Genomic DNA, 13,969 nt, shown 5'->3' with positions numbered 1-13,969 from the left:
TTTTTAGCAGAAATATATATATATACACAGACACATATATTTTAAGGTCAGCATTTGAAGAGCTATTTACCCGAACCTCGGGTCTGATGCTGCTTATAGAAATGAAACTGTGTGTTTATCTAAGCCCTTGAGACGTAATTTCAGTTTATGCCGTGTTAGCACAACTAATCCTTTCAGTGATGTTCGGCTCCTGCCAGTCCGCTCAATGGGGGGATTGTGCGGAGCGGAGCGCACGAGCACAGCGGAGTTTTATGTCCCACATCGTGCCACTTCCTGGCCCTCTCCCGCCGCACACCACCTCCTCGCAGCCCTCCGGCCACATCTCTAGTGCCGTTAGAGATGCCCAGACACATTTTCCCTGCTTTGACGTGTTCCTTTACATTGCAGGAGGCTGGTTTTTATAGCACGTCCATAGGAAGCGCCTCCGCTCCAGCCTTTCGCCACGCAGGAGACAGACTGAAGATGTAGGCAGCTGGAGGATCTGAAAGCAATGAAGAGGTGTGCTGAGCCCGATGGTGTTCCTTACAGTACACCTTTTCTGGGAAAGGCGTAAGATAAACAGGAGGTGATTGTGGCGAGCAGAGGAGCTGCTGCTGCAGACCAAGATCATCCAGGGAGAAGATCACTGCAAAAAGGTAACGGCACTAACTCTCCTTCCCTTTCTCCTTCCCTTTCTCCTTCCCTTTCTCCTTCCCTTTCTCCTTCCCTTTCTCCTTCCCTTTCTCCTTCCCTTTCTCCTTCCCTTTCTCCTTCCCTTTCTCCTTCCCTTTCTCCTTCCCTTTCTCCTTCCCTTTCTCCTTCCCTTTCTCCTTCCCTTTCTCCTTCCCTTTCTCCTTCCCTTTCTCCTTCCCTTTCTCCTTCCCTTTCTCCTTCCCTTTCTCCTTCCCTTTCTCCTTCCCTTTCTCCTTCCCTTTCTCCTTCCCTTTCTCCTTCCCTTTCTCCTTCCCTTTCTCCTTCCCTTTCTCCTTCCCTTTCTCCTTCCCTTTCTCCTTCCCTTTCTCCTTCCCTTTCTCCTTCCCTTTCTCCTTCCCTTTCTCCTTCCCTTTCTCCTTCCCTTTCTCCTTCCCTTTCTCCTTCCCTTTCTCCTTCCCTTTCTCCTTCCCTTTCTCCTTCCCTTTCTCCTTCCCTTTCTCCTTCCCTTTCTCCTTCCCTTTCTCCTTCCCTTTCTCCTTCCCTTTCTCCTTCCCTTTCTCCTTCCCTTTCTCCTTCCCTTTCTCCTTCCCTTTCTCCTTCCCTTTCTCCTTCCCTTTCTCCTTCCCTTTCTCCTTCCCTTTCTCCTTCCCTTTCTCCTTCCCTTTCTCCTTCCCTTTCTCCTTCCCTTTCTCCTTCCCTTTCTCCTTCCCTTTCTCCTTCCCTTTCTCCTTCCCTTTCTCCTTCCCTTTCTCCTTCCCTTTCTCCTTCCCTTTCTCCTTCCCTTTCTCCTTCCCTTTCTCCTTCCCTTTCTCCTTCCCTTTCTCCTTCCCTTTCTCCTTCCCTTTCTCCTTCCCTTTCTCCTTCCCTTTCTCCTTCCCTTTCTCCTTCCCTTTCTCCTTCCCTTTCTCCTTCCCTTTCTCCTTCCCTTTCTCCTTCCCTTTCTCCTTCCCTTTCTCCTTCCCTTTCTCCTTCCCTTTCTCCTTCCCTTTCTCCTTCCCTTTCTCCTTCCCTTTCTCCTTCCCTTTCTCCTTCCCTTTCTCCTTCCCTTTCTCCTTCCCTTTCTCCTTCCCTTTCTCCTTCCCTTTCTCCTTCCCTTTCTCCTTCCCTTTCTCCTTCCCTTTCTCCTTCCCTTTCTCCTTCCCTTTCTCCTTCCCTTTCTCCTTCCCTTTCTCCTTCCCTTTCTCCTTCCCTTTCTCCTTCCCTTTCTCCTTCCCTTTCTCCTTCCCTTTCTCCTTCCCTTTCTCCTTCCCTTTCTCCTTCCCTTTCTCCTTCCCTTTCTCCTTCCCTTTCTCCTTCCCACACCAGCAATTCTCCCTTTGAAAGTGCTGACATTTTCTGGAGAATCCTCTAGATACTATAACAACCATTCCGCATTAACCCGGGTAAAGCACAGCAGTATTTGTATAGCTCACTCTAGCCCCCTCAATTCCTACTCTAGAAGTTGGTGATTTGTTCTGAGAAGCCCTGCAGACTGATAAAATATAGGTAACATTGCAGAGATCAGAAGTATCTCTGCATGATTGCTGTATATAGAATAATAGTCCAGCAAGACATGGAGGGAGGAAGTCAGGTAGCAGTTGATAAGAAGTCCTACAGAGAAATTTGACTCGAGACTAGAAATAAACCTGAAACTGTTATTCTTAGATCAACTTTTTGTACCTAAGGGTCTGCCAGCAAGGATGTGTGACTAACAGGACTGGGAATCTCTGTGGTCACAACCAGTGGCATGCTGTCATGCCTGCATCCACGGGGACAGTGTCAGGGGTTCATTCGATTGTCACTCAGCCTTGGCCTAAGTCTGTCGTCAGCTGAGAAAATGATCGAGTTCCTTGAACCAGCGTGGATTTGGGCCCAAACTGAGCATCTTAGCACAAGTGCTCTGCAGCTCTGAGATCCACCAGAGCAGCTGAGAAACAACAGTGAATGGTCTGAACTGAGTGACCAAATTGTAATGTGTGTAAATCCTTGTCATTTGTCTTTCAGGTCCCCAGGCGCCATCCGCCAGCGGCTGATGAGGCTGCAGCAGCGCAGGTGTTGCCATGAGGATCAGGGGGTGTCCTGTCTGCTTTGCCACTTGCCTTTTGGTCCTGCTGGGTCAGCACCAGAGAGAGCCCAATATACAGGTGGCGCACGTATTTTAAGGAAGCTGAGACGGTTTTTGTACATACATGCATCTGCGTAAGCGTGCTCCAAGTCCAGGAGCCTCTGTGGCACTGTGTGGACATAAGGACTGTTACACGTGTGGGGTTAGACTCTGCTTTTTGAGAGATGATTCTCCGAAGAGGTTTTATTCTGTTTCTCCCCCGACTTGCAGGCGTGCTGGTGGTGGCGTGTTGCTCGGTGTCCATTGTTTACATGTTGGCTTGCACACCCAAGGGTAACAGCCAGCAGCTGGCCTTGCCCAGGGCGCACAGTCCGACCGCCAAGGAGGGATACGAAGCCATTCTGCAAGAGCGGGAGGAGCAGCACCGCAACTACATCGTCAGCTTGAAGAAGCAAATCGCCCAGCTGAAGGCTGAGCTCCAGGACAGGAGCGAGAAGCTGAAGAACGTGCAGGACCAGTTCCCGGGCCCCTCGGACACACGGCTGGACCACAGTAGCCTGGAGAAGGCCCAGACTAACCTGCTGGCCTTCCTCCATGCCCAGATCGACAGAGCAGAGGTGCACAGCGGCGTGAAGCTGGCCACGGAGTACGCGGCCGTGCCCTTCGAGAGCTTTACCCTGCAGAAGATTTACCAGCTGGAGACGGGGCTGACACGCCACCCAGAAGAGAAACCTGTCAGGAAAGATAAGCGAGACGAGTTGGTTGAGGTGATCGAGTTAGCCGTGGGGAGTTTGAACCATCCGGAGGGGGACGGCAATGCCAAACACCGCGTGTATGCAGCCTCCGACTTCGTGGAAGGTTTGTATGCGGACAGCGGGTTGGAAGACCCGCTCGGTACCGGTGTGGGGTTCTGGTGGAACTGTGTTGCTGATGGAGACGGGTGTTATCTCTGAGCACACATCTGGGCGGTGTTAGTGCTGGGACCCAGCCATGCCATCCCAGCCACAGCTGCAGCCACAGCTTTTCTGGCGAGGGGAGTCGGTGACAGCGGAGCTGCCCGTCCCTCGTGGTGACCACGGCGTGTGCTCACAGCTCCCTGCTCCTGTGTTTGCCTCAGGACTGGCAAAGCAAGGGGCAGACCATCAGGCTGCAGTCCCAAATCCGCAACCGGTGTTAAGTTTGCTAACTCCAGTTCCAGTCTGAATGCCAATGTTACCATCACTCCCACCCGCACCGTTCTGCCAGAGCAAGCCGTGGTGAGATAGGTTTGGAGCTCAGTAGTTCAGCTGGTATCACCCGTAACTGCCAGTAACTATGGAAAGCTGAACCTTCACAGGGTATCTTCTATACCAGGACTCGTGCGGCTCATCCCTTGGATTCCAAAATGAGCAAAACAGGTACTTGTCTTTATCCTGACATGTACTATTGAGGCGGCACGTGTGGTTTTTTAAAGCGCCGCTTTTAACAGCGGCCTTTTTTGATTTCCCATCTTGCGTCACTAAATCCGAGCACCCGCTTGTTTGCGGTCAGGAGCTCTTCGCCCCCATCAGCGGCTCCAGCCGTATCGCGGGAGCTGCTCAGGGCAGCTCTGACTGCACAGGGCAGGAGCATCCACAGCAGAAATGTGACAAGGGACACGACTCCACAGAACTCGTTCCCAAGGACTCACAACTGGTTCTCGTTCAATAAGAGCTACGTTTTGACTTTCAATACGGCTCACCTAGTTTCAGTCCACGGGAACCAGCTCGTTCCCTGCTTGCTGTTTGGTAGTCTTGCCTGTGAGATGTAATCCACAGCTGACCCAGCTGAATTTAGTACAGGAGGAAAAACTTGCCCTTCTCACCCTCTAATGTTTATACTGCAGACTTAGAGGACATGTGGGTAAAACACCTCTTAGGGAGTGACTGCTCTGATGGGCTGAACACAAATCCCCATGCTTATCCCACATCACTAGACATTTTGCTGTGGGTTTTTTCTTCATCTTATATATTTATGGATAGAGAAGAGCAAGGTGCATCCTCCCTGTGATGCAGGCTGTGTGTATATGGTCCTCCAGTGACCATGGTGTCCACAGACAGCAGGCTCTTGAGACAGTGCCAGGATTTACCTGCCGCGTCGCATGGTCGGTGTTATTAAAAGGGTTAGTGTGATTTACATCTCCATTATTATGAAAAGTGTCGGTTTGCTGTGTCAAATATGTGAAACAGTCCTATCCATTCCTCTGTAGAGAGAATGCAACTCAACCATGTTACACACCAGGGAATGACTACGATTTAAGAAAAAAAGGCACCACTTTGGTCAAGCTGCTTTTCACAACCAGGTGGGAAGAAAAAGACAAAAGTCAAGCAGAGGAGTTTTCTTCAGATGTTTTGCTTGTCTCTTCAGTTTCTGCAGGAGGTGGAAAGCAGTGCAATCGGACCCGTCTGCCGATGAGGCTGTTGGGACACGTACAGTGGCCTGACAAGTAGTTAGAATTACCACTTAATTATTCTTTCTTAAACCAAACCGATCTGACTATGAAAAAGCTTTGTTTCAGTATGCACTGTAAGGACCCAAGTGTTGTTTGGTGTTAGTAAAATCTATAGCCTATTTGCCAAGTTTATCTCATTTAAGGTATCAGAATAGTGTGGGGCACGACCAATACTTTTAGATTTCAAGCCAGCCCGCAGCATGGGACTAATTTCATGCATTGAGTATGTTAAAAGTTCATTCCATATAGAAAATAACTCTGTGCTTGTGTGAATTAGATGTCCTTGGAGATGGTCTAATGCAGCGTCCAGCCTGTGGCAACTCCGCAGCGTCACCCTCGCAGACCATTACTCACCACGAAGGAAAAGAAGCCTCTGAGAATGGAGTTAGGAGGGAAGTTTCATTGCGATTGGCACAGGGCGAAGCTGGTGGCTGCCGGGTCTGCAGTCATTAGGAGACTCCAGAGAGCCTCGCAGAAAAGAAGGAAATGAGTCATTCAGATTGCGGCGTGCAGTCAGCTTCAATCCAACACCTCCTCTCTTGTTTGCACGCAGGGATCTACCGCACGGAGAAAGACAAAGGCACGTTGTACGAGCTGACTTTCAAAGGAGACGCGAAGCATCAGTTCAAGAAGGTTGTTTTATTCCGGCCATTCGGCCCTGTGATGAAGGTGAAAAGTGAAAGCGTCGATATGGCTGACACGCTGATTAACGTCATTGTGCCGCTGGCCAAGAGAGCCAGCAAATTTCGGCAATTCATGCAGAATTTCAGGTGGGTTTCCAGTCCAATCCTGCCTTTGCTTCATCTTACTTGGAAAGTAATTGAGCCCTCGCTCGGTAAAAGTCGTGCTTCTCTTAAATAACTTTTCATTGTACCACTAAGAAGTCGGTTTTGAGCTTAGGGAGACTGAAAGGCGTCCGGCTGCTTAGTGCGTGGTGTAGAAGCAGTTATATGGCAGCCCTCGGGTTCTGATCTGCATGGACCTGGGTGATGAGCCTCGGTCTGTGTTGTTGGGGCAACGCGAGAGTGAGCTGCAAAAAACCATCTCCAAGGAAAAAGGGAATTGGTGCTCCCAGACACCTTGCCAGGACCTCTTAGAGGAAACATGAAGGCAAGAAGAACATGTCTTTGAACTCTCAGGACAGTTGCTTTCCAACTGCTTTTCTTTAGCAGTGCGGAGATGATGTTTGGAGGGAAAACTTAATTGAGATGCAGCTTTAAATAGCTGCCCTGAAAAGATTGTGTTAGCAACAGGTAGTGACTCTTACAGTGGGAATTATGTTGCTTAATTACAGCCGTCTAAAAATAGGCACCGAGTCTAAATTAGCCATCTGATAGCTGTGTGCTTTGGGATGGGGGGAATCGCCCTCCGGTCACATTGATCTCTGCTGATTATAGTTGCTGATTAATTTGTGCAGGTGAGGCGCGATGTCTGGCATTGGTTCACATTGCTCCTGCCCTCGGGCAATCGGCTTCATGGACAGTTGAGACTTCATGTTTCTTAACGAAATGCTGAAGGTATCAACTCTAGAAGATTTGTTAAAAAACAGACACAACAAGTCAAGGTTAAGAAGTAGAAATGTGTGTAGCGTTTTCACAGTCCCCCTTCTGTTCTGTAGGGAAATGGGCATTCAGCAGGACGGGAGAATTCACCTCACCGTGGTTTATTTTGGAAAAGAACAAATGAGTGAAGTCAAATCTATACTTGAAAATACCTCCAAGTAAGTAGCTGAGTATCTAATGTGCGCGGTTCATACACAGCTATCGCAGTGAACTGGAGACTAGATAGCTTCCCAAATTCATTGTGCCAACCGCGTGGAGAAAACTCTGTTCTTTCCTTGGTGTCACATAAACCCAGTGTTGCCCTGACAGTCCCAGAGCTGTGGTTGTGTGATATTGGTCTTCAGACCAACAAAGCAGATTTTACAGTGGTATGGCCACAGGTATTTTAGTTTTATGTATATTTTCCTACTAAAGATATTCTCGTCCATGTGAGCCTCGTTGGGATTTTTGTGAATGGTGTCAGGGACAGGGATGCTAGTGCAGGAGAACAGCTCCAGCTCTGAGTGCAGCGGGAATCCCCTCCGGGCTCACAGGACAGATGTCTCAGCCCCCAAACCGCACTCACAACCACGATGCTGCTGATTTCCAAGTTAATTCTTCCGTATCAGGTTCCTGCCCCGGCTCGTGCTGGAAGGACGGGCTAAGTTGTGTTTTCCTTCTCCTAGGTCAGCCAACTTCAAGAACTTCACCTTCGTCCAGCTGAACGAAGAATTCTCCAGGGGCAAAGGATTAGATGTTGGTGCTCGAGTCTGGAAAGGAAGCAACGTCGTTCTCTTTTTTTGTGATGTGGACATATACTTCACCGCCGAGTTCCTGAACTCCTGCAGGCTGAACACACAGCCAGGTACGGCTGCGCCCAGCTCTCCTGTCTTTCAACAGACATTTACTGGCTGTCTAACAGTCTCCACCAGTATTCTTGCCTTCGAGTTGTAGCGAAACTGCTGTAAATCAACTTACAGAACTAATTAAGATGTATAAAAATTCTGTTGCTGTTTGGCTTTTGAAAGGTCAGAAGTCCTCTGCTCCCCTGTGATTGAATTGCTTGCTTTCGGCAGCTGTGCTTCCTGAACAGGGTCTCTTTGTTAATTATATCCTCACATTCTCATGCAGAGGACACAGGCTCAGTCCAAATGTTGTGTGACTTTGTCTGGGTTTAGTCTGGCCTGGACAGCACCTTGTAGGCAAGAGAAGTGTGTGTTATGCAGCTTTTAACAAGATGAACCCCTTGTCATTTCCAGGGAAGAAGGTGTTTTATCCCATTCTCTTCAGCCAGTATAACCCCAGTATCATTTATAGCCACCATGACTCCATCCCACCTTTAGAACAGCAGCTGGTAAGTACATGTTTTTCGGAATGCCTGCTTTTATTTGGACAAAACAATGTGAAAAGCTGCATGTGCTCATGGGTATAATTTTCCTATTCCTTGTGCACAGTCACACACCACACAGGTGAAATAACCTGCAGCAGTCGTCTTACTGTCACTTCCACAGTTAAGTTTCACAGGGAAGTGTCTTGGTAGTGTTTGTTTTAACCCTTGTTTGGTGTTTTATACATGGAACTGAAGAATTTAGACCAGGTCTGCTTCTCTGCCAAAAGAGATTTTCTAATTAGCGCACAATTCCTGTGTGGTTTGCTGGCTCGGGGTGACAGTGCCTCGTGTCGCTCTCATTTGATGGCACCGGTTGCACTGGGTTTATCTCAGAGGAAACCTGTTTTGGTAATACTGTGGATTCACGTTTGCTTTCTCTCGCTGAGAGGGGCCGCTGGGATCCTCAGCCTTGTAAGCGCTGCAAAAGTAATAGAGCTTAGCTCTTCAAGCTAGCGTGAATTCCACAGAGTGCATTGTCAGGATTGTGCAAATGTTTATAGCTAATATTTGAATCATAAAATGCGGTGCTTATGTCAGAAAAAGCCTCTTGATTTAAAGGAGTCCTACCAATCTCATTTTTAATGATTTTAGTATTTCAGCCCCCATTAGCTGGCAGGCGTGCGGCCAGACCTGTGCCGTTTGAACAAGACAGTCGGTTCTCTGTCCTGGAACTGGGGCTGCTCAGGGAAAATATAAAGTAAACCTTCAGAAATCTTTGAAATAAATTGATTTGTGCAGCAGCCACTTGCACTAATGGAAAATAATAATGCTAATGCATTGGAGTAGCTTGCTGCAAGGACATAGTTATGGACACTTCTTGTTCCAGCGCAGACCTGACAGGTACAACCTCATGTCCTCTTCACTGGCGTCTGCAGCAGCTCGGCTCTGAGAGAAGGAGAAATGAGGAGAGAGATGTGAGGTGTGGAATAAGAAAAGCTGCTGAAGTGGTTATGGACAAAAAGGGGAGGCGTGAATGAGAAATCAGAAGAGACTCTTTTCTAAGAGGATTCTTTTGGAAAGGAAGCAGAGAGATTTGTAGATCCAGAAATTGAAATCCTGTCTCATCTTCTGTAACTTAGTCACAGGCAAAGGCAAAATTGTCCAGCACAGCTGCGAAGGGGCAGGTTAGTAGGCAGAGCTTCAGGAGCGCCCAGCGCTGCTGGGTCCCGCAGGGGACGTCAGGACACGTCCCGGTCCCTCGCAGCCCTCGGGTGTCTCAGCCAGTCGCGTGAGGTCTCTCACACCCGTGGGCTGTGATTTGGGGATCTGTGCTGGGATATCTGCTGCTGAAAGTGCAGCCGTGGCCGCTCTGCTCCCATTTTCTACCCGTAATACCAAATGTTTTCATGGTCCATCTCAGTGGTGCAGGCTGCACCTTCATTATGACAGAGGTTTTTATGGGGTATGTATTTATCACCTAACATCTCTGGACTCCACTTGAACTGGGTTCCAGGAGTTCTGCCATGGAAAGCTATTCTTACCCCAACCTAATTTTTGTCACAGTGGAGGTACTGAAGAGGCTGTCAGTTGTGCGACCAGACTGGAACCGCTGTTCTCATGCCGAGCTCTTGGGCCCCAGTCCTGCGCACAATCTGCCCTGCAGCAGAGCTTGGCTTCCAGCTTAGCAGGATGTTCCTTACGTCAGATTTGAGTCCCACAGCAATGAAGCATTTTGGAGGTTGTTTGTCCACAGAAGAAACAAACTCCAGAGAGTGATGTGATATTGCTCCATGCAGTCAACAACAGCCGGAGTCCTTCTGGATTAGGGAAAGGACTTAGATCATTCTCCTTGATAGCTAATGATACAGCTGCTTTTTGGCGCAGGAACGTGCAATAAGTGTTATAGCTACAAAAAATGGTTCAGGACCAACAATGGATTTACTCAGGGGAGAATAAAAGTGCAGCTGCTCTATTTCCGACCGCGTTTGGGACTGGTTTCTCTGCTGTGCACACTGCAAGCATTTCTGTTCCCATATAGATATTCCTTCCCTTCCTTGCAGGTTATTAAAAAAGAAACTGGATTTTGGAGAGACTTTGGGTTTGGGATGACTTGCCAGTACAGATCAGATTTTATCAACATAGGTAAGAATAATGCGCTCCAATACATCTGCCTTTTTACTGAAACATGGAAAATGATGGTCAGCTCCCTTCTCCCTGGCCAGCGTGTCTGTGCCGCTGATTTGCAGCAGCGCTCTGGGTGGGTGTTCAGACTGTCCCCAAGTGCCACTGAGGTTACTGGAATCTGAGCTCTGCTCGGTACAAATAATGCAATTTTGGCTAAGAAGCTAAGAAATGCGGACGCTTGGATGCTGGCAGAGTCTGGGTGTTTGGAGGGCTGATGGGAGAACAGCGGTGGTGCGATTCGTAGTGCTGACTTCGCCGGTGTCTATCTCTGGTTTCACCTGGGTTTTCCTTCCCGTCAGGTGGCTTCGATCTGGACATCAAAGGCTGGGGCGGCGAAGACGTGCATCTGTACCGCAAATACCTTCACAGCAACCTGCTGGTGGTGCGCACGCCGGTCAGGGGCCTGTTCCACCTGTGGCACGAGAAGCGCTGCCCGGCCGCGCTGAGCCCCGAGCAGTACCGCATGTGCCTGCAGTCCAAGGCCATGAACGAGGCGTCCCACGGCCAGCTCGGCATGCTGCTGTTCCGGCGCGACATGGAGACGCACCTGCGCAGGCAGAGGCTGGGCAGCAAGAAGACGTGAAGCCAGCAAGGGGACGCAAAAAAACCCTCTCTGGATTGGACTATTGGGTGTTTAGGAAAGGAGTTGCTAAGGAGAAAAGATAAGAGGAGACTGAAAGAGGATGGAGGTGAAAGAACACGAGGGAATGTGCTTGATGTGCTCGTCCTCTGTTCCTGTTTTTCATAGTAGGGCTTTTCACAAAATCACCGAATGTCAGTGGTTGAAGGGCCCTGGAAAGCTCATCCAGTGCAATCCCCCCATGGAGCAGGAACACCCAGATGAGGTTACACAGGAAGGTGTCCAGGCGGGTTGGAATGTCTGGTTTCAGTTCTGCGTTAGCCGGGCTGTCCAGCACTTGCTGCTGGAGAGACTTGAACACTTGATGAGATTCGGGGTTGCGGAGACAATGAACGTTACACAAATGTGGTGTCCGCAGTAACAGCTGGGTGTGCTTTGCTGGAGAAATGTTTGAGAGATGTGAGCAGTTATTTAAAGGATTGAGCCTTTAGTGGGCAAATAATGAGTTACTTTCTACATCTAACCTGATGTGTCTAAAAAGGGCTGTTTTTCTATAAGTGCAGAGTTCCTGCTCTGAGAAGGAAACGTGATTGTTCATGGTGGTTAAGCTGGAGTGGCCAAAGACGTTTTTCCGTGCCGGGGCAGGGGGCAGCAGCAGGTGCGCTAATGGGGTGTTCCTGCTTCCTTCCGAGACAAGAGGCGTCTCAAAGTGCTTTCTAAAATTCCAGAAGAGAAGACGTTACCAGTCAAGTGTGGTGATGCAGAAGTGCTGTAAGGTGGTTGAACAAATGCTTGTTCTTTCTGGGGAAAGAGCACCAAAAGCAAAGAGCCGTGTCTGCAGCACAGGAATCACTGTTTGTCTCTGCTTTGCAATGCCGTCAGTATCTCAAGATTTATTTTTAAATGAAGTTGGTTTTGCTTAGGGATTATTTTGTCATACGTCAGGTTTTGTACTTCTAGCCTTACCAGGAAACAGCGCAGCCTTCCGAAGTGTGGGAAGGGCCCCGCAGATGGGTGTTCGTGGGGACGGGAGCTGCTTCAGACGAGTGAAGTGAGTGTTGTGCACAGCCGGGCGCTGGAAGCGGAGCCGCGTTACCCCGCCGCGCAGAGGGAACGCATCGCGGCCTGGGTGCCGATTCAACAGCAGCACGTCAGCTACCAGAGCTCGCTGGCTTCATACCAAAGTATTCCTTCACAACCAAACCCAGAGCATAGCAACCTTCTTGTAATTAACGAAATAAATCTTTGATGGATTTCTGGACCCTGCAAGTTCTCTTATGATAATTATAGGTGCATTCTAAAAATTAGCCTCCTTCTCAATACTTGTTTTTGATTGCCTAAAACTGTTGAAAGCAGTTACTCTGCTCTTAAAAAGCTTTTTTTAAAAAAAATCCTGACTACTGTTTATCATTTTTAATATTAACTAGCAACAAAATGCATGGGCTTGGAAATCCCGTTTGCTTATCTACATGCTGTGGTCATTTTGTTTCATAGCTTCAGCTTAATTCAGGGCAGTCTGAAACCAGGTTCTCATTTGGTTTTTGGCTTGTGAGAGCAGGGGAAAGAAATCGGCGAGATTTGAATGACCGATGAGCAGCAATTGCTGTGGTGCTGCAGCGGGAGCAGGAGAGCCTGGAACGCTCTTGGGTAAGCAGAGGTGGGGCTGCTCCAAGCGCCTCCTCCCTCGGCACGTGTTTGCTTGTGTTTCTTTTGTTGGATGCGAGTGGTCCGTGTTGTCCTTCCCTTGCAAGTCGCCAAATGTCCCAAAATGCTGCAAAAATGCAAAAGGATCTGATGAAAAAAGAAGTCTGAAAAAAACAAACAAAACAAAACCATCCCAAGATCCATTACTTACCGTTGAAACTTCAGCAATAACACAAGGAGGTCTGCCAAAGAGCTTTTTCTTCCCGGAATGCATGGTAAATTGTTCACAAATGGCTTTGTTTTGATGGTGATGATGTGTTTGTGCTGGGGGGGCCAGGCATGGCTGGTTGAACCGCTGAGCTGCTCCAGGGTGAGAGTTTTCCTACGGTCCCGCTTAAGCTGTATTGGAAACTGGGTGATGTGTATTACAGAAGTCCCGTGCTCTGGACTTGCCCCATGCCCAGCCTTACCTGTTTCCCGTGATGGTTTTTGGTACCTTCCCTTAGGTTTGCCCTGAGAAAGTTAATATAAGTTGGAGGTTGGCCCCACTTGTAGAGCAGAGCCTGACAGATCTCCAGAGGTCATTTCAAACTGTGTTAGTCTCAAACTTCAACTACGAGGCATGCGGGAATTCAACACGTTGGGTACCTTAGCAAGCACATCATCCAGCCCCTGCCAGAGTTCCACCGCGAGAGAGGGGAAGGTGCTGCACTGTGTGTCTGTGAGCCAAGCAGAGCTGGAGCAGCATCGGTGCTGCTTTAATTTAGCTGTGGTTTTTCTGCGTGGAGGGTTGCACCGTCTGGCTAAAGGCACGCAGCAAACCGCCGCGTCCTTCCAGGTGTCGCGGTCTCTCAGCGAGCAGCCTCCACGTGTGCAGCAGCCCGTGAGGGAAGGCTGCACAGAGCAACCCTCCCGAGACGCGGAGCCGGCGTCCCGCGGCCAGCGCTCCCCGCGCCACGGGCCCTCGGCGCCGCTGCCTTCTGGAGCGATGGAAGAGCCCGTCTCCAGGGCTCTGTTCTGGTGACGGTGCAGTCATCTATATGTGTAGGTAGAACGCTTCAAGTTTCATCCTCAACAGCAGAGCAGTGAAGCTTGGACTGTTTAAAAACCTGGAGCGCGGTTTCTTCAAAGATGTGGGTAGGTGTGAGCTTCCCCAGAGCAACACTTGCAAATAGGTAGTTGTAATTTAAGGGGATGTGGAGGTACCAGTTCCACTACAGATCTCGGAGATAAAACCCATTGTGTCGCACAGTCCTGCTGTGTCCATGCCAGGTCAGCCAGCAGCCTTGTTTCTGCAAGTGAGAGCTGTGATTTTTTTTAAAGGAGACTTTGTGTCCTGTCTGTTCCTGCCCACAGGTACACAAACAACACGGTGATTTGTCTCCAGCAGGACCACAGCAGTGGCACGTTCTTCACATGGGAACGGGCGCTAGCATTTCTCTAGCACTGCGGATCTGAATGACCATTAATTCTGGACATATTTTTTGCAAAGAAACAGGGAAGGAAGGATTTTTCTCCTACGAATGATGTAGCACTCCATTCC

The 13,969-nt window shown here is 49.2% G+C and overlaps 1 protein-coding gene and 1 long non-coding RNA gene across 19 annotated transcripts in view; one reads left to right on the top strand and one right to left on the bottom strand.

The window, feature by feature from the left end:
* CSGALNACT1 (chondroitin sulfate N-acetylgalactosaminyltransferase 1) overlaps nt 1-12,043 on the top strand; it is a 31,934-nt gene extending 19,891 nt beyond the window's left edge. For all 18 annotated transcript variants that reach the window (XM_065062490.1, XM_065062496.1, XM_065062495.1 and 15 more), the window contains 8 exons: nt 388-635; nt 2,617-3,535; nt 5,701-5,917; nt 6,766-6,867; nt 7,375-7,553; nt 7,948-8,042; nt 10,079-10,160; nt 10,502-12,043. In XM_065062490.1, the coding sequence (XP_064918562.1) occupies nt 2,902-3,535; nt 5,701-5,917; nt 6,766-6,867; nt 7,375-7,553; nt 7,948-8,042; nt 10,079-10,160; nt 10,502-10,785 (1,593 nt within the window). In that variant the 5' untranslated portion in view covers nt 388-635; nt 2,617-2,901 and the 3' untranslated portion in view covers nt 10,786-12,043. The remainder of the gene's footprint in view (nt 1-387; nt 636-2,616; nt 3,536-5,700; nt 5,918-6,765; nt 6,868-7,374; nt 7,554-7,947; nt 8,043-10,078; nt 10,161-10,501) is intronic.
* LOC135579431 (uncharacterized) lies at nt 11,723-13,389 on the bottom strand. The gene is made up of 2 exons (XR_010472510.1): nt 12,638-13,389; nt 11,723-12,553 (listed from the first exon to the last, which is right to left on the bottom strand). It is a non-coding gene; the product is annotated as an uncharacterized LOC135579431 (long non-coding RNA).
* Nucleotides 13,390-13,969: the final 580 nt, after the last annotated feature.

This window comes from Columba livia, chromosome 4 (assembly GCF_036013475.1).
Source record: "Columba livia isolate bColLiv1 breed racing homer chromosome 4, bColLiv1.pat.W.v2, whole genome shotgun sequence".
NCBI lineage: Eukaryota > Metazoa > Chordata > Aves > Columbiformes > Columbidae > Columba > Columba livia.
This window is presented reverse-complemented; position numbering and strand designations above follow the sequence as displayed.